The sequence below is a fragment of the Narcine bancroftii genome, chromosome 3 (assembly GCF_036971445.1).
Source record: "Narcine bancroftii isolate sNarBan1 chromosome 3, sNarBan1.hap1, whole genome shotgun sequence".
NCBI classification, from domain to species: Eukaryota; Metazoa; Chordata; class Chondrichthyes; order Torpediniformes; family Narcinidae; genus Narcine; species Narcine bancroftii.
In genome coordinates this window covers 355,555,602-355,579,622 of record NC_091471.1, presented here as the reverse complement: position 1 = coordinate 355,579,622, position 24,021 = coordinate 355,555,602, and the positions used below count along the sequence as shown (strand labels likewise).

The window sequence follows — 24,021 nt, the reverse complement described above, 5'->3', positions numbered from 1 at the left end:
TTTTTTTGTGTGGTTAATTTGATATTGGATCTGACACTTACTTAAAATGCTTGTCAAATCAAAATTTCCTGGAGCACTGACAGGTTGTAAAATTCTATCCTCAGATGTTAATACTGAAAACTTAGGAACCTAATTTTGGGGCTGGAATCTATATCATAGCTGCTCTTGTATTGACATCGTTTTAGTTAGGATTTGGTGAGTGCACTCTTCTAGCATTGATGTTTCAAAACTCTGCTCCTTATGGCAGACTTGTAGATCCAAATAGTTTGAGAGCCATCAAGCCTGCCATCAGGTTCAGGGAGTCAGGCTTAACTTGTGGAGCTAGGAATTGACTTGCAAATGCTAATCTTTTGGAATCCAAGCCAACAATGTATATCAAACTGGCTGGTCAATTTTTGCTAGTGGTTGTAGATATCACTAGTTCTGCTGCGAACACCATCTTGAATTTTGTTTTTTTTTCCCCCACTGTTACTGTTTCATTCAAACCTTGTTGGATCTTACCTCAGACCACATGGGTGCAGAAAAAATCTGGATCAAGAAAGCTAGAAAAGGTGAGAAATACCATACCGTATGTGCAGTGAATCAAAGTATATTCGTGCATGTATGGAACCCGCAGTTTATTATTGCTTCACCATTTCATTCCATTACTGAGACTGTAATGGAGAGTGAATGCTATGGCATGCTGTGCTGTGATTTTTTTTTTCCTTTTTTAACTTTTTGCAAGCAAAATTCTGCTGGTAACAAAAGCTGACTTGACAACATGTTGTTGGTTTGTCAGCTTGCATTCAAGCCCTGAAGTTTTCTTAGAATGGCCTTTTTTTTGTTGTAATGAATATTATTTTGTATGTTGAACGTGGTTATTTGCTCTGCAAGCACTCTGTAACTAGGTGCAGAAGAAATAAACACAAGTTGCTTTTGAGTCCAGAATTACAAGTTGTTTTGTCGGCTGTTTGAAACCTAAATCCTGATTATGAAGTCCTGATAGTGCAGTAGTAAGACTGGTTTATATATTTTTTACTAACTGATATTAGTCTTTCAACAAGTTTTCTTTAAATTTGAGAAACCGCTTACACTTTTGCCAAGATTAAAAGTAGACAAAAAGTACCTGTCTCTTCCCTCGAGTAGCTGCCAGCTGTTCAGAGCAGTGAGGCCCATGGTCTTGCTTGAATATCTGTTTAGGCTGAAGGAGAATTTGTGGAAATGAGCACATGAGTTGTCCACACTATGAAGTTGATTTGAATGCAGCATAATTTGGTTAAGTGTAATATAATATGTATAAAATGTTCAATTGTTGCTTGCTTTGTGATTTAAAATAATTATGATTGTCCTTGTTGTTGAATGTTCAAAGGCATGGAGCTGCTCATCTATTAACTTTACAGAAATCTCTTCTGTAACTGGGTAAAAATATGGTTGGTTAACATATTAAATTAATTGCCACAAGAGTGTCTTGGAAAGGCAATCAAGAGCTATGGTCTGATGAATTTGGTAGAAATTAAAAGTAGAAATTAAAAATAAATCTTGTTCCTCAATGATCCAACTTCAATGGAGTAAATAAAACCTCTGTGTATGTAATTGTTTGAAAATCTGTTTTAAGTCTTATAATCCCGCTTTCAGTGGTCCATTATAACTAATTAATTGAAAAAAACATTTTTTGAAAAAACTTTAAAAGAAAAAATGCTAACATTTATTGTTTCATGAAGAGGATTCACATTGTGAAAAAGACTTTTGGCTTTTTAAAAAAATGGAGCCCTTAAATATCTGTAAAAATTATAACTACAGGTACACAATCCTTTATCTGGAACCCTTGGGGGAACAGTGTGTTCCGAATTTTGGATTTTTCCGGATTTCGGAAAGCCCACCCGAATTGTGCTGCCGTATCCACCCCCACCCCCCTCCAGTCGCCCTGCCGTCTTCGCGGTCCCTCGGCCGCCTAGATGTCTCCCCCAACCGTGGTCCCTCAGTGTTTCCCCCGACGCCCGGCCGCCTCCCCCAACCCGCGGTCCCTCGGCCGCCTCCCCGACCGTCGGTCCCTCAGCCGCCTCCCCCGACCGCTGGTCCCCACTTGCGGGATTTTGGAGCTTTCCGGATTTTAGATGTCCGGATAAAGGATCATTAGATATTACATTAGCATGATTTTTCCTTGTGTTTGATTTGGATTATAAACATGCCTGATCATTCAGCTGGTTAGTTAAAAATCTTAGATGTTTACTTCATTTATATAAAACCATTTCCAATTAATGAAGATGAAGTACTTCTATGTTAGCAGAGTGATTGAGAGTGAATATTATTTATCTATCCTTTATGATTAATTTTTTTTCTAATCCTATTATGGTAAGTTATTTTTTACTATCTCAGCTGGTGTCTTATGCACCTATTTGGCTGCAGCAAGTAAGAAGTTTGGTGCGTTTTTTGCATATGACACTGACAGTGATATTATTGTGGCAGCGTTTGCTTCAGAATCTAATGTTTTTATTTCATTTACATTTTTAAAATATTGCTTCTGAGAAACTGCAACATCCTGAGATTAGCTTCTGTTCTTTTTGAGACACGTTGAAATATGAAATTGACTGTGATAAATGATCAACTGTCTGGTTAAATAACTAAATGTGTAAATTACAAATCTAAATTCATTTTACTATTGCCTGTTAATGAATTCAGTGTATATTTAGATCAGATTAAATTAATAAAGTAGCAAAATCAACTTCAAGTCAAAAATGATTATGTAATTGAATCCCTTCAGGTCCCCAGTGTAATTGTGATTACACTGATTACAGTGATTACAGTGTGATTATGTAATTGAATCCCTTCAGGTCCCCAGTGTAATTGTGATTACACTGATTACAGTGATTACAGTGTGATTATGTAATTGAATCCCTTCAGGTCCCCAGTGTAATTGTGATTACACTGATTACAGTGATTACAGTGTGATTATGTAATTGAATCCCTTCAGGTCCCCAGTGTAATTGTGATTACACTGATTACAGTGATTACAGTGTGATTATGTAATTGAATCCCTTCAGGTCCCCAGTGTAATTGTGATTACACTGATTACAGTGATTACAGTGTGATTATGTAATTGAATCCCTTCAGGTCCCCAGTGTAATTGTGATTACACTGATTACAGTGATTACAGTGTGATTATGTAATTGAATCCCTTCAGGTCCCCAGTGTAATTGTGATTACACTGATTACAGTGATTACAGTGTGATTATGTAATTGAATCCCTTCAGGTCCCCAGTGTAATTGTGATTACACTGATTACAGTGATTACAGTGTGATTATGTAATTGAATCCCTTCAGGTCCCCAGTGTAATTGTGATTACACTGATTACAGTGATTACAGTGTGATTATGTAATTGAATCCCTTCAGGTCCCCAGTGTAATTGTGATTACACTGATTACAGTGATTACAGTGTGATTATGTAATTGAATCCCTTCAGGTCCCCAGTGTAATTGTGATTACACTGATTACAGTGATTACAGTGTGATTATGTAATTGAATCCCTTCAGGTCCCCAGTGTAATTGTGATTACACTGATTACAGTGATTACAGTGTGATTATGTAATTGAATCCCTTCAGGTCCCCAGTGTAATTGTGATTACAGTGTATTACAGTGATTACAGTGTGATTATGTAATTGAATCCCTTCAGGTCCCCAGTGTAATTGTGATTACAGTGTATTACAGTGATTACAGTGTGATTATGTAATTGAATCCCTTCAGGTCCCCAGTGGTCTGCTGAAAATCTCATTTGTCGACATACAATGCTCTACGAAAACTTATTTAATCAGTATGTCCATACTAGTTCTCATTAAATTTAAATAAAACTAGCTTTTAATTTTGCAAATTATACTGGTTTATTTTTTAAACGTGATTGCAAGTAGGTTGGTATAAAGCTGGCTTTACTATCCTCTGATCAAAGTATATGCCATCTATAATTCATAAATGCTCTGAAAATTGTTTCTGAGTTCATTCCATTTATTTTTATTTGCCCTCACTAAATGATGGAAGCCAATTAACTGCCCATTTTTTCATCTCCACTATTCAGTGAAGCTGAATATAAGTAAAATTGAGGATAAAAACTCAAGATCCTGTGTAGTCCTTGATACATTTCTACTTTGTAGATTTTAACTCTGTTTTGCTTTCATTTGGCTTCCTTACAACTGACTCAACCTGCAAGTTGATCTTTAAGTCCATTTTGGTTCTCCACTTTCTAAATTCTTTCCCCTTTTAGAAAATAGTCTATTTCTTTATTCCTCCCAAATTGCCTGACTGTAGACTTCCATCTGCTGTATTCCATCTGCCACTTCTTTTCCCATTCTCCCAACCTATCCAAGTCTTTCTGTAACTCCCTATTTTCTCAGCACTACTCGCTCTTCTATCTTTGTGTCATCCATAAACTTGGCCACAAAGCCATAAATTCCATCATCTACACTGCGTTAAAAGTAGTGAACTCATCACTGACCCCTGCTGAACATCACTAGTCGCTGGCAGCCAGCCCGAAAATGCCCTGTTAATTCCCATTCTTTGCCTTCTGCCAATCAGCTAATTTTCTATCTATGCTAGTACTCTTCCTAAAATGCCATTGGCTGCTTGTCAAAGACCTTCTGAAAACCTTGTCAAAGACCTTCTGAAAATCCAAGAATAAAACAATATACACTGACTCCTATGTCTGTTATGCTCATGACTTCCTCAATGAACTCCAACAGATGCACCAGGCACAATCTCCCCTGAAGGAAACTATGCTGACAGGCCTATTTATCTTTTTATCTTCTGAAACTTCATCCTTAATAGTGCACTCTAGAATCTTGCCATATTGAAGTTAGGCTAACCTATAATTTTCTGTCTTTTGTCTCTCTCCCTCCTAAAGAGTGGAATGACATTTGCAATTTTTCAATCCTCTGGAACCATTCCCGATTCTAGCATTTCCTGAATAAACACTACTGACACGCTCACAATCTCTTCAGATGCTTCTTTCAGAACTCTGGGGTGTGGTCCAACCACTCTGGGTGACTTATCCATCTTCAGCTTCTCCTTAGTAATGGCGATAGCACTCTCTTCTGCCTCCTACTCTGTTAAATTTCAGGCAAGTTGCTGGTGTCTTTGACAGTAAAGATTGATGAAAATACCTATTCCATTCAACTGCTATTATCACTTCTCCAGCATTATTTTCTAGTAGTCTGATGTCACTCTTCCCTCTCTTTTACTCTTTGCACATCTAAAAAGTCTTTTGATGTCCTCTGTTATGTAATTGGGTACTTTTGTATTTCCACTTTTCTTCCCTAATTGCTTTCTTTTGTTGCCCTCTGTTGGTTATCCAACCCTCTGACTTCCAGCAAATTTTCTCAATATCATATGACCTCTGTTTTGTTTTTAAGATGTCTTTGACCTCCCTTGACAGTCACAGATGCCTCACCCTCCCTATAGAATGCTTCTTCAAGATGAAAGGAACCTGCTTCTTTTGAATTATTTCCAGAAACTCCCTCTATTGTTGCTCTACCATCTTCCCTGCCAGGATCCCCCTTCCAATCAGCTTTGGCCAGCTCCTCTCTCATGCCTCCATAATTATCTTTAATTAGAACACTCACACATTAGCTTCTCCCTCTCAAACTGCAGAGGGAAGTCCATAATATTATGATCTCTGTCTCCTAATGGTTCTTTCACCTTAAACTCCCAAATTAAATCCAGTTCATTGCACAGTACCAAATCCAGAATTGCCTTTTTCTCTTGAACTCCACCACAAGCTGCTCTAAAAAGCCATCCTATAGATATTCCACGAATTCCTTCCCTTGGGATCCAGTGACGATTTTCCCAGGTTACCTGCATATTTAAGACCCCAATATCACTGTAACATTGCCTTATCAATAACCTTGTGCATAAATGTTCAAGGATTTCCAAGATTACATCGTGCAATCCTAAACTGCTACTTCAAATTATTCCAGCATCAAGATTTGAATTCAAAGATTTAAAATAAAATTTGTTAAATCAAATGGTTCCTTGATGTTAACTCATTTAATTTTAGGAAAACATGCATTATGAAGCACTTGAACATTTCTACAAATGCATTTTCTGAAATTTCAACATTCCAGGTGTGTCCTATGCAGCAAAAGGGTATTTTGAAGCCCTAGTGAAAATGGGTGAACTAGCCAGCGACAGTCAAGCTTCCAAGGAGATGGGTGAGTAATGAACAATATGGTGACTGGAATAAGAATCAACTACAAAATGAATTTTGTGCATTAATTTGCTCCATGAAGATACAAAATATTGCCTGGTTTTAGAAAAAAAATCAGATCCTATTATAAAGTAAAACCTCTGGTATCCGAATTCAAGCAAAAAAAAACAAGGAACATAAATAGATTTTTAAAAATGCAAGTTTATAATTGGCATGCCTCGCTGTTAGTCCACTAATCCACACAACATGGAAAATCTCAAGCAACCAGAAAATAGACTTATCCAGCATCTACCAACCCCCATAGGTGCTGGATACGAGGGGTTTTGCCTCTTGGTGATTCCGTAATCAAAGGGTGGATGCCTCGGCAAATATTTCTGCAAACATAAATCCCCACTTTATTTAAGAGTGAAAATCTGAACACATCAGTACATGGTGAAATTTAAGAAAACAAAAACTTTCGGGTTGCCTATATCCGAATTGTGTCTTGTGACTGATGTGGGAAAATGAAATGGCAGTATCTGTGAAGAATGTCATTCATTGGAGCAAGGAAACATCAGAAAGCAGACCTTTTTATGTTGCAGAGAGGGTGGAGAGAATATGGGGACTTAATGTGATGGGGTGAACAGTGGCACAGATTAGTAAAGAGAAGGTGCTGGAGATTTGCTGAAGGCAGCTAAATGATGTGAAAAGAGTATAGCTGGAAGGAGAGAATAAAAAGGACCACAGAAAAAAATGTGCAGGCAATATGTTAAATAACATAGCAGATTGCAGAGAAGAATGATAGAGAATACAGGAAAACCCAACAGGTCAGTCAGCATCTGTGGAGAGAGGAAACATTTAGTGTTTTTGGATGTTGTTCTGCCCTGACCTCACTGTAAAATCAAGGTAACCCTTGTGGACTGAACAGAGAAGATGACCTTGGTTTTTCCAATGTAGAGAAGGCCACGTGGTTAGAAAATTTTATTGTGAGGATTTGGATTGGGTCAGATAGGCAGTGACAATCTTCAAAGTTGAAATGGATTGTCAATCCTGATTGGCTTGTGGATAAGGCAAGATTTTGGATGATGAACTGCAGAACTATAAGTTCCTTTGGAACTAGTGGAGACAAGGAACTCGCCCAGGAGGAATTAAGAAAAGTTCAGTTATCTGCATCTTCTTCTGTTATCATTAATTGCTGTCTGGGATGCTATTTTATTGATGCAGTGCTTGTCTTCATATTTTTTAACATGTACCAAATGGTTTTCATGTTGCAAATGATGGTTTGCGGAACAGAGCACTATTTTTGCTTGATGCTCTCTTAATGATAATTTGACACAAGAGATTACATTCTTGGGATCTTTTAATGTGCCATTTTGTCATTATGAACATTTATTTTGATGAGGACACCATTTGTATTACCACTGATGTCAGGAAGTGTAGGATTTTTAATCTGGAGCCAGTGTACAACCCCATGGGTAATATTTCTATGTATACATGTTTAAGAAATCTCTTGGTGCCTGCCACATTGACCACCGCCAGTGGGCTGATATCGCCTCCAACCGTGCATCTTGGCGCCGCACAGTTTGGCGGGCAGCAACCTTCTTTGAAGAAGACCGCAGAGCCCACCTCACTGACAAAAGACAAAGGAGGAAAAACCCAACACCCAACCCCAACCAACCAATTTTCCCCTGCAACCGTGCCTGCCTGTCTGATGCCTGCAGCAGACGTGGACATACCCCTCCATAAATCTTCGTCCGCGAAGCCAAGCCAAAGAAAAAAAAGAAGACATGTTTACAGCCACATATATCCAACTTCTCTGCCCCTCTCCCCTCCCATAATGAGTATAATTGTTAATGATCAATTATTACTATTGGAATTGGTATTATTTCTCGTCTGTGTTTGACATTAAAATTTAAAAAAAGCACATTTGACCAAATTGTTTGGAATCAAATCTATCAGTGATTGTTAATCTAAAGTGGTACAAAGTTAATATGGTTTAAAATATTTATATCAGAAGTCAAGTTTGGAATTAAAATACATTTTTTCTTGCCTTTCTTAAAGGCAAGGAATTGGCTTTGATTTTCAACTTCTGTTGAAAGATTTTTTGACAGTATTATGCCTGCCTTGGGTCTGTTTGAGAATGATATGCTTTATAGTGAAAGTTATAGCTGCTATCAGTACCTCTGTCATCTCTATTTGGACAGTAACCTGTAAAGTGAATGCCGTGATGAGATTAATGGTCTGTAAAGGATTGCTTTTTGTTTTCCTAGTTGAATAAGGATATGCCAAAGGCAGCTGTTTCCTGATGGTAACCTTGCAGTAAATGTTGAAACCCAATAGATGAGGCTAATTCTTGTGTCATTTCTGTGTGACTATCCTCGACAAGGATAAAAGGGTTTTTTTAAATTTTACGGTTGAATAGGAAACTCAAAGTAAGCCCAAGGCTGATAACCTTTGACCTTTCTACGCAGTGTGCCTGGCATTATTTACTTGCATGACAGCGACATCTTTCACAATTATCAAATTTACTTGACTTCTGACCATAAAATCTGTTAATGAAGGTTGTATTGCTTCTTACCAGATAAGGCATTGTTGCATGCTAGAGATGTTTTCTGATAAAATTTCATTTTTACATCAATCTGCCCTGTAATGGTTTGGCTATTAATGATATGGAGTTGGCCATTCACTTATACTGTGAAATTTATAGTATTTAATGACCATTAACTGATTTAACCATGATTTCCAGTTTTGCTAATTGGATTTCATGTGCCTCTTCCCCACCATTCCAGGTTGGGCATTTCAGATTCAGATTTTCAAATGTATTGACAGAGTACATGCATGACATCACCTACAACCCTGAGATTTTTCCTGCTGGCAAGGCAGAATTACCTGCAAAAAAAATTGTATTCAGCATACACATATAGACAAACTGCAATACAGAGAGGAAAAAAAAAAGTGCAAAGAGTCCTTATATGAGTCCCCGATTGAGTTTGTTGTTGAGAAGTCTGATGGTGGAGGGTAGCAGCTGTTCCTGAACCTGGTGGTGTGAGTCTTGTGGCTCCGACACCTCTTTCCTGATGGCAGCAGTGAGAACAGAGCATGTGCTGGGTGGGGTGGAGCTTTGACAATTGCTGTTGCTCTCTGACAGGACTGTTCCCTGTAGATGTTCTTGATGGTAGGGAGAGTTTTAACTGTGTTCTGGGCTGTGTCCACTACCTTTTTCAGGGTTTTACGCCCAGGGGTATTGGTGTCCCCATACCAGACATTTAAACTACAGACTGTTGTTTAATATATTTATTTTAAATTGATAAATATCCACTTTTAAAGTTGTGCCAAAATATTTGGGAGACTTTGCATGTGCTACTGTAGATTTAATGGGTGTCAAGATGAAACATTGCTAAATAGATTTATATTGTACATTTCTAGTTTTAGATGGTGAATATTCATGGCAATAGTGAAAAATATCTGAAACTCCATCCTCCTCCTTTCCAGTCATTCTTGCAACTTCAGGTGCATGCTCTTCAGTCTGAGGGGATAAACGCATGGTTTTCAGAAATGTGACTACCCCTAGTGATGCCTCAAGATGTTTTGAAAATCTTTTATAAATTGGTTTTCTTTGAGCCTTCACTAAACCATCTGGACCTCTTTTGTGATCGTGTCCCAATACTGCTGCAGTTTTACATCAAGAATAAGCTATTTATTTATCCTCCAAAACAATATTGAAGTGAACTTTTTGTTTAAGTTAAAATCTTGTGAGTGTGCTGCATTTGCAATAACTGCCAGAAACTGATAAAGATACTATTTATTGTCATGTAATAAAACAGAAATGTAATATTACACAAAATTGCTTTTAGTCTGTCAAAAGGCAGGCAAAGAGTTGGCATTGACCAGTGCCCCTGAGAGTTAAAGAGAAGCAAAAGAGAGTCCCCCCAGAGTCATTGAGTGTCCATGGATTCGCCTTTATCACTTCAAGTTTATTTCAAATCAAGCCCAGATCCAAACTTCCAACACGATGAGGAAGCCTTCTGCATCCAGGTCTCTTCAGGAGCCCTCCTTGCCCTCAGCATCCTCTCGAATCCCGGATCTATTACCTGGTTTTCATGAGCCAGTCTCCAGCAGCCCGCAGTCTGGTGAGAGTATTTTGGCCTCTAGTCACCAGTAGCCTGTGGCCTTTTTGGGTTCCTTGAGTAGCCTGTGGCCTTTTTGGGTTCCTTGCCTGCAAGTCGGCAGCACCTCGCTGCCTACGTGTGTCCTTCAGCTGCAGAGCCCCTTGGTGGTCCGGCACCACGGTCACTGCCCTTAGGGTCGTTTTCTCAGTTTCTTCTCCTCAACGGGGTTTTCTTCCCATTACTGGTGCCTGAGCCATTGCGCCACTGCCAAACACAAGCAACTTAAACCCTGAAGCTGCAGGATTTTAAAATTAAACACTGTTGGCTCCATTAACAGACTGTATGGATCTGTTGGCAGTAGGACTGGGCGGTAAGACACAATGAGGAAGTGCTTTGCACGGGTCTGCGCCAGAGCAGTGTTGCCTTTACAGCAGCTCCGGTCGGTAATGCTGCCATTTTTCATTATCACCACACCATGTACAAAGTGGAACCATTCAAAGGGCATATAATTGGAGCACATTGCCATACAGCACATGGAGTATCATCAGGGTTCTCTTGTGCAGAAACACTTCTTTAAGATATTGTTGTGCGGTGGGGGGGGGGGGGGGGGGGGTGGGGGTTGGGGGTGGAATGGATGCATTAAAGCTGAATTTTCAAAGTATGGGTTGTCCCCTCATTAGAAATTGCATGCTCTGCAGAAACATGGATGTACTGCTAACAATAGAATATTTGCATTAGAAATAATGCATTTCATTGTTCTAATCTCTGGTGATTGTTAATTTGAAATTGGTCGGTGTTAATTGCATTTACATTTAATTAACATTTTGAATGGACAGGGTAATAACTTCATTGTAAAAACACCTGAAATGCTGGAGGAACTCAGCTGGTCTTTTCAGCATTTATCGGATCACAGATATATTGCCTTTGGGCCTGAGCCCTTCTTCAAGGAATAAGCCAGAAGCAGGAAATCTAAAAGTCTCAGAATTCATACAATGCTGGCTGGGGGAGGAATCCAGACCATCAAAAGGTGTTAAACCATTATAACCATTCTGCTCTCTTCCCCCCCCCCCCCCCCCCCCCCCCACTTTCCGCCTGTTGCCTTTCCTTATCTCTGTCTCTCCATTTCTGTCTCCTTTCGCACAAGCATGATGCATTCTTACCTCATCCCTTATCATTTCCAATTAACAGCCATTTAAATTCTGCGCCTCATTCCCACGCTTGCGTGTCTTTCCACGGCCTCGTCACAGTCAAACTCAGACCACCCTTAAATTGGAAGACCAACACTTAATTTTCTGTCTGGGCATGCTCCAACTGGATGGCATTAACATTGGCTTCCTTGATTTCTCCTAGCCTTCTCCCACTCTTCACCATCCTTCGTCTTCTTTCATCCACCTGTCCACCCTCTTCCCCCTCCATTCACAGAGCCACTGCCCGCCCCCTGTTTGCTGTTGTGCCCTCCCTCCCTTATCCACCTGTAACTTCCTGCTGGTGGGACTGTTCTCTGCCTCCTGCTCCTTCCCCGCCCCCCCCCCCCCACCATTTTATTTGGACACCTGGTTACATTTTGCTCATATCTTGATGAAGGGCTCAACCCTGAAATGTTGGTTTTGTATCTTTGTCTTTTGTAAATTACACTGTTTGACCACTGTTTTCTCCACCATTGTGTTTTTACTAGAATTTATTTGATCCATGCCATTAATACATAATCATTTGTAGCAATTTGCCAGTGAAATCAGATTTGATTTAATCTGATAACTGTATTTGCCGTTCAGTAATAGGTTCTCATTTTCAAGATTTATTCAGCAAGTGAATCTCCATCCGTTGTTTTTTTTTTCAATTTACAAATACAGCTCAGTAACAGGCTGTTTCAGCCCATGCTTCCATGCTGCCCAATTCACACCCAATGAACCTTCACGCCCAGAACGTTTCAAATGGTGGAAGGAAACTGGAGCCCCTGGGGAAAACCCATGCAGACACGGGGAGTACATATAAACTCCTTACAGACAGTGCAGGATTCGAACCCTGGTTCCATTCGCTGGTGCTGTAAAGGCATTGCACCAACCGCTACACCAACTGTGTTGCCATTTAATATCCAGCCCTTCATCACAAGTTTATAAACTTAGACGTTTAAGCTTGTGAGCTTCATTAACTGAGTGAGAAATTGAACTGTTTTCTTCTAACTGATGTACTCAAACTTTTGAATCTATCGGTTCTTTTACCATTGTGAGCTCTGCTATAGATTTGCCAAGCCTTTGCATTTCTTTGACCTCTCCCTCTCTCTTCATTTGAAACAGTTAAATAAACTCAGCCATTTATGTTTGTTTTCTTTATAAATGTTCTTCTCCTACTATATGTTTTTATCTTCACAACCCCAAATTTACTGTATCATAAGTGTCTTTTTAATACAATATTACTTGTAACATGCTCAAGGAATGTTAATATTGCTCATTGGTTGCATAAAAACTAATTTACTTTTTAAAAAATGCGATGTTAATATGAAGCCAGAATTAAATCTTGATGTCGACAATTACGCCTGGATGTAAATAGCAACCCATGACCCCCATACTGCCTAATTGCACCCAATTGGCCTACAACCCCCGTTCGTTTCTGAAGGGTGGAGGAAATCAGAGCACTCGGATGAAATCAACGCAGATACTGGGAGAATGTACCCACTCCTTACAGACAGCACCGGATTTGAATTGCATTGTTGGTGCTATATTAAACCTTCAGTTATGGTTTAGGATTTACACAGCCTTGAATTATGCAAGCAGCTTTTTCAATTCGAATTGAAGCAAAAATAATTGTTTTGGGTAGAAATCTTTTTGATGGGTTATGCAGCTTATACATAGGGAATGATTAAATGACCACGAGTTAACCAAATAAATAAGAAAAAGTTAGTTTCAGAAACATGGTTTTGAACTTTCTGATTCATGAATTAAATCTATGATTTTGAGCAACTAACTTGGTAAGACTGTTGTAACCAGAAGAGAAACATGCCTTTCTCACCACAAAATTTTGCCTTCTTTCAATTTTGGAATCTATTTTCACTTCATCTGGCATTCTCTTTCGAATAAATCAGCCAGCTATAGAATTTGTGTCTTCCTAATTGTTTAAATCTAAGACCGCAGAGCCCACCTCACTGACAAAAGGCAAAGGAGGAAAAACCCAACACCCAACCCCAACCAACCAATTTTCCCTTGCACCCGCTGCAATCGTGTCTGCCTGTCCCGCATCGGACTTGTCAGCCACAAACGAGCCTGCAGCTGACGTGGACTTTTTACCCCCTCCTTAAATCTTCGTCCGCGAAGCCAAGCCAAAGAAATCTACCACTTCAGTTGAAATTCTTTTCTAACAATACAGGTTGAGAACCCCTTATCCAAAGATCAAAAAAATGAAATGATCCAAAAACCGAATTTTTTTTAAACGCTGACATGACGTTATAAATGGGGGGGGGGGGGGAATTGGCGCTAGTTTGTTTACAATAACAGTTTTTTTTTAAAAAAATGAAATATTTGCTTCTAGCCAGGAAGATGCCAAATGGAGTTGGGTCCAAGTCTTTAACTTCAGATGCCGTGCCCTCTGCATCATAGTAGTGGTTTTGGGCTCCCGGGCAGGAGCGGAGACCGTAGTCATGGATGGGTGGAGGCTGTGAGATGTGTTAGGGACCGGCAGCGGCGTTGGAGAAGTGTCGGGACCTGGTGACGGAAGTGGGGAGGTGTTGGGGGGGACTGGCGACAGCGGTGGGGAGGAGTCAGGGAGGTAGTCTTCTTTTGTAAGCAGAGATTTTTCTTTTGTAAGTAAGAATTTTCCACCTGTGCCGTTGTTTGTTGTTACTGTGCGACCGTGGATACAGGTATTCCTGCTGATGCTACTGTGCCTGCTTAGTTCCATTGTTCCAAAATCTTAAAAACCTCAAAACTGAGAAAGGTCTGGTCCCAAGCATTTTGGATAAGGGATACTCGACGTATACTTTTTTATTTGCAGCTAATTTAATTGGTAGTGTGTCTGAATGAAGTACTTAGAAATAGCACTTCATAGTTTCACTGAAAAAAATAATCACAGAAAGCTAAAATGTTTCTTCCCCCCTCCCCCTGCCATGATCACTCATTTAACATTTCTCCCCTTTTTGATCATTATTTAAAGAATTTCTATAGATTAGTTCAATGTATCAATATGAGCTATTAACTATTTTTGAAGATAATGACGTGCATTTTGTAATTAGGATCTCGATTTGCTTGAAGATTTGGGTAGAGTGTTTACTGCATTTATAAAATATTTGGCACATGCTTTATACTGGGACAGATTAAAGGTTCAAACGATACTAAATGTTTTGGCACACCTGTGAAGTTTTCATTTTGACTGATTTTAAATTATTTGAAGCAATCAGTGCTACAGAATGTTTTATTTCTGTCTGAAAATATGTTGATGATTGTAGCTTGGCTCCAGTGGGGGCATTTCTTTACCTTGGAAGAACATCCTTCCTCTGTCGTCTGCAGTGGTTGTGTTGTGTTGATTGAGCAATATGTTAAATTTGCTTATACTTTTCTGACTTGCAAAATTTCAAAAATGGATTTTCTCAACAAAAGGATAATTATAGTTCAATGTCTACAAAGAACTTTATCTATTTTTCAGTCAAAATTATAAATGATGTGCAGTCCCACCGGTGGTTTTGGTGAAATGTGCTTTCCCATTATCAGTTAGATTTATTCATTTGCTGGCAAGAAGCATGTTTTTTGTTTCATGCACTTGGCCATCCATTCTTGTAGGAAACTTAACAACTGTTAGAAAAGTTGTGCTTTGGTATATACCATGTTAAATTTAAGGGTGTTGAGTGTTTGTTAATTTAAATGTGCAGATAAGAAATGCCCTATCATTTAGACCGAACACTTGACCAGAAACGGTTTCCTTTGTTCCAGCTGTGTTTTGCTAAAACTGTTAATGATAGTTGAGTGAAATCTGTAGCTATAGAGATGGGCATCCTGCATTTAACAGAAATGAATACTGCAGCGCAGAGGTTAAAATTACAAGGTTCTTTAATTAGTGTTTTATGTGCTTAATTTTTCTTTTATTTCAGTGAACAACTTTTTAGGTTTTCAGTTTAACATGTAAACCATTGGATAACAAAGTGTTTGAAGATTTAGATCAAACTTCATTTTATTAATTTTTTTTGCTTCAGCCTTTATTCGATTGTTAGTTGATTTTTGGATTGTGCGACCTTAGTTCCATTTAATGTGTACACATTTTCAAGTTTGATCCTAATTAGAGATAATAGAGAACATTAAAGTAATATTTGCTTCTAACCTACTGATTAAATAATTATGTTATTAAGAAAACTATGCTTTGAACTTGGTCTTTACTTGGAGCACAAGCTGTTGATTTTTTTAAAAAATGTGGCTTCTGGGATTTGATCAAGCTTGTGAACATTGTAAATTTAGGAAATATTAGCGTTTGACTATTAAATAGTGATAACCAATTATTTAAAGTCCTTTCAGGTGTCTTAAAATGGGCAGGATATCTATTTGGATTAAATGGAATAAAAATTGATACATTGATAGGCTCAATTAAAGTATCTACTTTTCAGTGTCGCCATTTTGCAGGAGGTAATAACCCTTCCATGAATTAATGAATGGAGTCCTTGCTAGATTACATTAGGTACAGTCTCTAAGATGCTTTTTTTTACTTTAAAGTATTTATGAATCTATCATCTGAGAAATGAAGTGAAATGTTGCCTTTAGTAGATTCCATCATCTTGTCTCCCCATGTTATATATTGTTATTGATACTTGGTGCTGTTCTAATTATTAGTAACCAGACGGACGCTTAATGGAGTGAGCTAGGGTCATTTTTTTTAATCTTGCCATCTCAATATTGTACCTACTTAATCCTAGTATTTACTTGGAGGATCAAATTAATCTGATTTGTAATTGGTAGAAACCATTTTGCTTTGAAGTTAAAGGCTTTCTTGTCAAATATTAAATTGCACTGCAAGCAATGGTCCACAGAGTATTTATCTGGCATAGGTTCATATTTTTCTGACTGTCAAATATGAATAAGTTTGCATACATGCCTTGAGATATGTTTCTTTCTTAGATGCAATACTCTTAGGGAACCATTTTAACATCTTATAGTGCAACAGGACTCCAGTTCAACTGAGCCATGTAATTTAGAACCCTCGTTACTTATTTTTAAACTGTAATCTTAGACAGTGGCATCAGATTACATCAATAAATCAGATCATTGTGTGTGAGAAGTAACATGTAGCTATTGTCAATTGTAATGGATGTGTTGGAATTTAATTCTGTGTTTCTGATTACAAACAAGTGTGTTTTAAGCATATCTGGGTATGTACATAGTTGATAAAGATAGTCTATATCTGTTGTGGCGAATGCTCTTGATTTCAAAGCACCTTGACCTGAATAAAAAACAAATATAAATGCATGGACTGTTGTCTTTTCTGCTTTGTTGTTCCTCGTCTATTGTACCTGCTTCTGCTCACCTAGTGTGAAGCTCTGACTCTTTCTGCTGGATTCTTCATACTCTGCCTTTATTTGCTGTGGTTCTACTCCCATTTTTTTATTTCACAATCAAGTTTTCTTCCTTTCCACTCAAAACATTATTTGTAATGAAATTCTTTTGAACTTTTGATCACCACTTCCATTCTCTACTATCACAAGGCATCTGGTCTTGTTGGAACATTTGTGAAACCCCTTGGGGCATTTTCTGCTCATGTCGAGACGTAATGAGATTGTTAAATGTAGTTTGTTTTTAGGGTTGTGAAATTTATTTTCTGAGACCGCAAGAAAAATTTTTATTTTGGAAGTTGCCATTTACGTGTGCATTTTGGTAGCAATGAACCTTTGGCACTGTAGGAGATGGGGGAAGGGAATGAGTAAAAAATAACGATGGTAGGAGACAGACGCACATTTTCATTAGTGTTGGTGACCTCAGGCCTGAAAGAAATGGTTTGCCGAGTAAAAATCTTTTATGGGTTCTATATGCCTCATGGAGAAAATCTTGTGGATGATGTTGATGAGTTCCAGGTGTTTTTGTTCCTGTATTTGTATAGAGTAACTCGTGAGCAAACTTAGGCACATGACGTGTTCTTTCAACTGGATGTTAAGTGCATAACATGTTTTTGATTGCTGAATCTAATTATGATTCATATCGTTTGAAGTTTTTAAAATCCAGATTCCTTTTGTAACAAACAGCTGACCAAGGTCAGTAAACAAATTTCAATGGTAGAAGTGGCGTTGTTGATTGAATATTTTGAGGCTGTTCGTTTTAAAGTGCATTTAGCTGACCTGCATGCTACTGTGTCAAAGTCCCTGGTAAATATTAGATTGCTGCACCAGTTAATTATTTGCTTGTCACAAGATGATCGTTCTGAAGTGGAAATTGCTATGCAGATATGCATTGTACACCCAGAGTCCAGGAAGCAGGCCATTCACATATGGTGATGAGATCTTGAGTTTGGGACTGGGGGAGAGTGAAGGCAAAATATTTAAGATGCAGAAAGATCCTCTTCTAAATGATGGTTGCAATCTTGGTTTATTTTGGCCATGTAATGGTTGACCCCATAAATTTAATGTTAAAAATTGGTCTAAAAAACTCGACTTTTACACGAAATATACGGTAGTTATATTTAAAAATATTGAATTACTTGCAAGAAAAATATGAATATTATTAATGCAAAAGTTATGTTTGGCAAAAAAGATACAAAGCACATTTTGAAAATGATTTATCTTTCTTTGCTTTAGGATTATAGAATTGTGCAAAATATTTTGCCAGTTTGTTTGCCCTGATGAATTTAATCAAATAGCTGGTCCATTTGTGCTCTTGGGTTTATATTTTCAGCTTTGTGGTTATTTGTTGACAGAGTAACTCTCTGCATTTTAATGAAACAAAGGTGTTAAACACTCCTATTCCCTAGATGTGGCAAGTCTCTAGGCCCTTTCATGCCAAGCCTCCGCCTGGAGGATGGCTATAAGCATGGAGGGAAAAATATAAACTTGCCTTTCATGGAGCAGCCCTAAAAGCCTGCTCTTGTGTCACATTCATGTTGAGCAGTGCCACATAGCACCCTCCAGAGCCAATGGAGGCGGGGCAACTGGTGCTATGGCGCTGCCCTTCATAAATCTTTTTCTTCTTTGGCTTGGCTTCGTGGACGAAGATTTATGGAGGGGTAAATGTCCACATCAGCTGGAAGCTCGTTTGTGGCTGACAAGTCCGATGCGGGACAGGCAGACGCGGTTGCAGAGGAAAATTTGTTGGTTGGGTTTTTCCTCCTTTGTCTTTTGTCAGTGAGGTGGGCTCTGCGGTCTTCTTCAAAGGAGGTTGCTGCCCGCCGAACTGTGAGGTGCCAAGATGCACGGTTTGAGGCGATATCAGCCCACTAGCGGCAGTCAATGTGGCAGGCACCAAGAGATTTCTTTAAGCGGTCCTTGTACCTCTTCTTTGGTGCACCTCTGTCTCGGTGGCCAGTGGAGAACTCGCCATAGAACACGATCTTGGGAAGGCGATGGTCCTCCATTCTGGAGACGTGACCCACCCAGCGCAGTTGGGTCTTCAGCAGCGTGGATTCTATGCTTGCAGACTCTGCCAGCTCGAGTACTTCGATGTTGGTGATGAAGTCACTCCAATGAATGTTGAGGATGGAGCGGAGACAGCGCTGATGGAAGCGTTTTAGGAGCCGTAGGTGATGCCGGTAGAGGACCCATGATTCGGAGCCGAACAGTAGCGTGGGTATGACAACGGCTCTGTACATGCTGATCTTTGTGTGGTTCTTCAGGTGGTTGTTTTTCCAGACTCTTTTGTGTAGTCTTCCAAAGGCACTATTTGCCTTGGCGAGTCTGTTGTCTATCTCTTTGTCGATCCTTGCATCTGATGAAATGGTGCAGCCGAGGTAGGTAAACTGGTTGACCGTTTTGAGTTTTGTGTGCCCGATGGAGATGTGGGGGGGCTGGTAGTCATGGTGGGGAGCTGGCTGATGGAGGACCTCAGTTTTCTTCAGGCTTACTTCCAGGCCAAACATTTTGGCAGTTTCCGCAAAACAGGACGTCATGCGGAGAGCTGGCTCTGAATGGGCAACTAAAGCGGCATCGTCTGCAAAGAGTAGTTCACGAACAAGTTGCTCTTGTGTCTTGGTGTGAGCTTTCAGGCGCCTCAGATTGAAGAGACTGCCATCCGTGCGGTACCGGATGTAAACAGCGTCTTCATTGTTGAGGTCTTTTATGGCTTGTTTCAGCATCGTGCTGAAGAAGATAGTAGAGGGTTGGTGTGAGGATGTAATAGTCTAATGGAAGTCTAAAGCCCCTTATGATGCATTCTTTGACGTTTGGGTGTTGTGCTCTTTTGTGACACTGAACATTCTTGAAGCTTATTTTTTTAAAAAGCTCTTAAAACCATCATATACAGGACTGAGTAACCTCGCTGAACCACTGCCCTAAACAAAGTTTCTTAATGCATCAAATCCCTTTTGCTTGTAATTTTAATGAAAACAACTCCTTTTCTTTTCATGGTAATGTTTCAACAGGCACAGAGTTGAATAATTATTCATTAAATAGCATCAACTGAGCAGTGCTTCAGGCATCTCAGATCAGGAAGTGATTATTTGTTAGTCCCCATTATCTCCAGTTGTCAATAACCACAAGAGCAATGAGTTTTCAAAACAAAGAAACTATGAAACTTTCATTTGTAATGGGGCAAAATTGAAATTTTGCATGCAAGACAGTTGTGAAGATGTTGGGGAGAGAAATGGAAGATGAGGTTAGAAATATGGTTTATACACTTCATAGTTACTCTTGTTCTAGCTGTGGAGGTTTGCACGTTCAACAAACATTTATGAAATATTTACATTTGGGCATCTTATTTACTGGATGAAATCTAACATTTGTTTGAAGTGTAATACATTCAATTAGGGGATGAATTAAAAAAACGACTACTTCATTGCAGTACATTGAGCATTGCCATCTAAATAGACTGCAGTATCTTTGGATTGGTTGGCCTAATTTCTTATTTGCCATTTGATAACATCATTGTAAATCCATAAATTATTCAATGACTTCTGAAGTCGGGCCTGCATGAGCCTCAAGGAGCATGCGTTTTCTCTTCTTATATTTTATTAGGTGTTATCAGCCAGTTTGCTGGTAAGATTAACCAAAGTTTTGGTCAATGCAGTTGGTCTATCAAATGGAATTGAGCTGTTAGAGATGATGCAGATAAATTGTAATTTGGTTAATTATACTTCTTCTTTGGCTTGGCTTCGCGGACAAAGATTTATGGAGGGGGTAAAAAGTCCACGTCAGCTGCAGGCTCGTTTGTGGCTGACAAGTCCGATGCGGGACAGGCAGACATGGTTGCAGCGGTTGCAGGGGAAAATTGGTTGGTTGGGGTTGGGTGTTGGGTTTTTCCTCCTTTGCCTTTTGTCAGTGAAGTGGGCTCTGCGGTCTACTTCAAAGGAGGTTGCTGCCCGCCAAACTGTGAGGCGCCAAGATGCACGGTTTGAGGCGTTATCAGCCCACTGGCGGTGGTCAATGTGGCAGGCACCAAGAGATTTCTTTAGGCAGTCCTTGTACCTTTTCTTTGGTGCACCTCTGTCACGGTGGCCAGTGGAGAGCTCGCCATATAACACGATCTTGGGAGGGCGATGGTCCTCCATTCTGGAGACGTGACCCACCCAGCGCAGCTGGATCTTCAGCAGCGTGGACTCGATGCTGTCGAACTCTGCCATCTCGAGTACTTCGACGTTAGGGATGAAAGCGCTCCAATGGATGTTGAGGATGGAGCGGAGACAACGCTGGTGGAAGCGTTCTAGGAGCCGTAGGTGGTGCCGGTAGAGGACCCATGATTCGGAGCCGAACAGGAGTGTGGGTATGACAACGGCTCTGTATACGCTTATCTTTGTGAGGTTTTTCAGTTGGTTGTTTTTCCAGACTCTTTTGTGTAGTCTTAATACATCGATAAACCTATGCTCACGTTATAATGAGTATCAAGTGCCAGATGTTGAGAGAGTTGTACAGCAACTTGGCCCAACTCATCCATGCTGATCTGAGCTAGTTCCATGTATTGAGCCTGTAACCCTCTAAACCAGTGCTTTTCAACTTTTTTCCACTTGTATACCACCTTAAGTAATCCCTTACTAACCAGAGAGAGCCTATGGCTTAGATGTGTAAAGAAAAGACTGGGTCTATCCACCTTTATCAATGGCCCTTATGACTATATATCTTTATATAAGATCGCCCTACCCCTCCTCCCAAACTTCCTTTACTCCAGGGAAAACAGTCCCAGTGTATTTGGTCTCTCCTTGTAACTCGAGCCCTTCTGTCCCTCCAGCCCCCTTCAGAATATTTTCTGTACTTTCTGTAGTGTAAATGCATCCCATAGAATGGTACACAGTATTCCAGGTGCAGACTCTCCAACTTTCTGCACAAGGGTAACAAAATATTCCGACTCTTGTACTCAATGAAAGTTTATCATTTAAGACTTATTTACTCTTTTGAACTTGTATTCTGTAGTTGACAATATGAATACAAAATGTCTCTGGATGGGTTACTAGACTAGAATTTAGCACAGTGATTCTCAACCGTTTTTTCCCCCCACTCACATAGGTGCTCTTAAGGTGGTGTGCGAGTGGGGAAAAACGAAGATTGGGAACCACTGTGCTCTAGTAACTTCATGTAGGTGTGGAAATGTAGATCTATGGTTTTGAAAAGTTTTTTTTTAGTTTTTGGGCGTCCATAATATATATTATGAAATCTGGCCTGGCAAGGTATCAGATGAAATCAGGTTTCATGCTTTTTTAAAAAGCAGCTCACCAATACTGCTCAAATTAGGTTTTCTTGGCAGCTGTCTGATTGATTCTTTAAAGTGAAGGTTGAAGCATTTGCCAAATAGCTTTGCAATTTGACGTAAATGGTACTCTATTTCTCCCATTGTCAGAATAGTGTAAAAGCATTGCGCTAACCACTACGTTAACCATGTCACCCTTAAATCTAAATAGGTCATATGCATTAAATGGTAGGCTATTGAGATGTGCAGAGCAACAAAGGGATTTAGGAGTGATGGTAAATAGTACCCTCAAGGATGATACTCAGGTAGATGGTGTGGTGAAGAAGGCATTTGGAATGTTGGCCTTCATAAATCGGAGTATTGAATTCAAGAGTAGGGAGGTTATGATGAAATTGTACAAGGCATTGGTGAGGCCAAATTTGGAGTACTGTGTACAGTTTTGGTCACCAAATTATAGGAAAGATATAAACAAAATAGAGAGAGTGCAGAGAAGGTTCACGAGAATGTTGACAGGATTTCAAGGTTTGAGTTACAGGGAAAGGTTGTGCAGACTGGGGCTTTTTTCTCTGGAGCATAGAAGATTGAGAGGGGACTTGATAGAGGTGTTTAAGATTTTAAAAGGGACAGACAGAGTAAATGTGGATAGGCTTTTTCAATTAAGAGTGGGGGAGATTCAAACTAGAGGGCATGGTTTAAGATTGAAGGGGGAAAATTATAAGGGGAACATGAGGGGAAATTTCTTTACCCAAAAGGTGGTAGGGATGTGGAATGAGCTTCCAACAGACGTGGTCAAGGCGGGATCATTGGTTACATTTAAGGAAAGACTGGATAGTTACATGGATAGGAGAGGACTGGAGGGGTATGGACCAGATGCTGGTCAGTGGGACTAGGAGGGTGGGGATTTGTTACAGCATGGACTAGTAGGGCCAAACTGGCCTGTTCTGTTCTGTAAGTGGTTATATGGTTAAATGGGACTAAACTTAATCTCACAAAAACAAACCATTGCAGGTGCTGAAATTGAATAAAAATGCTTCAAAAATACCCAACAATTTTAAAGACAAATGAAAGTTAACACTTTGGGTCAGTTAGAATACTGTACTACAGGTACACGATCCTTTATCCAGAACCCTTGGGGGACAGTGTGTTCCGGATTTCGGAAAGCAGATTTAAGCCCACCTGAATTGTGCTGCCGTATCCACCCCCTCTCCCTTCCAGTCGCCCTGCCATCTCCCCTCACCCGCCCGACTCGCGCTGCCGGTCTCCCCCTCCTCGGCCGCCCGACTCGTGGAGCTTTCTGGATTTTAGATGTTCGGATAAAGGATTCTATACCTGTATACAGTTTTTTTCTGTTTATCTTAATGAAATATGTTAACTTTTATCTGAGCAGGTTGTAATGCAGGTTTAAATATTATAATGGTTGTCAATTGGAGTTCTTTGCAGACATTTTGGAGCAGCATTTACAGTATGATAGAAAAATGCATCGTTATATTGGTATCTCTAAAGTACCACACAGGCTCTCATGCTGCAGATATACCAATGTTCGAGGTTCCTTTTATTGTCACCTAATAATGCATAAAAATATACATGATATACTTCAACTTTTGTCAAACTTCAGTAAGAGAAATATAAGTGAAAGAGAGTCCCATCAGAGACTGTGACCGTGGATTCACCTCCAGTGCTCCCGTAACCTCTGCAGCTGTACAGATGTCTGTTCAAACCATTGGTAGCCCAAGCTCCAGGTCCAAACCTCTGATACATAGGACTCATCAGTGTGCACCTTGAGTACTGTAATTCAGTCCATGTGGAAGAAATGAAGGTAGAATCACAAGATTGTTCACATAATTTTTTGTATTTATTTCCACAGAGTTTTCCAATATTAATTGCTAGACCACCAACACTAAACCAAATGATTTGGGTGTTATCTTTGCAGTTTAGGGATTCACCCTATTGAATTTCTTTGTTTCTATACTTCAAAG

General features: G+C 39.6%; 1 protein-coding gene across 5 annotated transcripts in view; it reads left to right on the top strand.

Annotated features, from left to right (window-relative positions):
• The window catches only part of LOC138759472 (BAR/IMD domain-containing adapter protein 2-like), a 90,158-nt gene that overhangs the window by 18,193 nt on the left and 47,944 nt on the right, over window positions 1-24,021 (top strand). For 2 of the 5 annotated variants that reach the window (XM_069929949.1, XM_069929950.1), the window contains exons 3-4: window positions 507-551; window positions 6,089-6,175. The exons of 1 other annotated variant lie outside the window; for it this stretch is intronic. In XM_069929949.1, coding sequence (XP_069786050.1) covers window positions 507-551; window positions 6,089-6,175 — 132 coding nt within the window. The remainder of the gene's footprint in view (window positions 1-506; window positions 552-6,088; window positions 6,176-24,021) is intronic. 2 more of the 5 variants (XM_069929951.1, XM_069929952.1) reach the window with 1 other exon arrangement.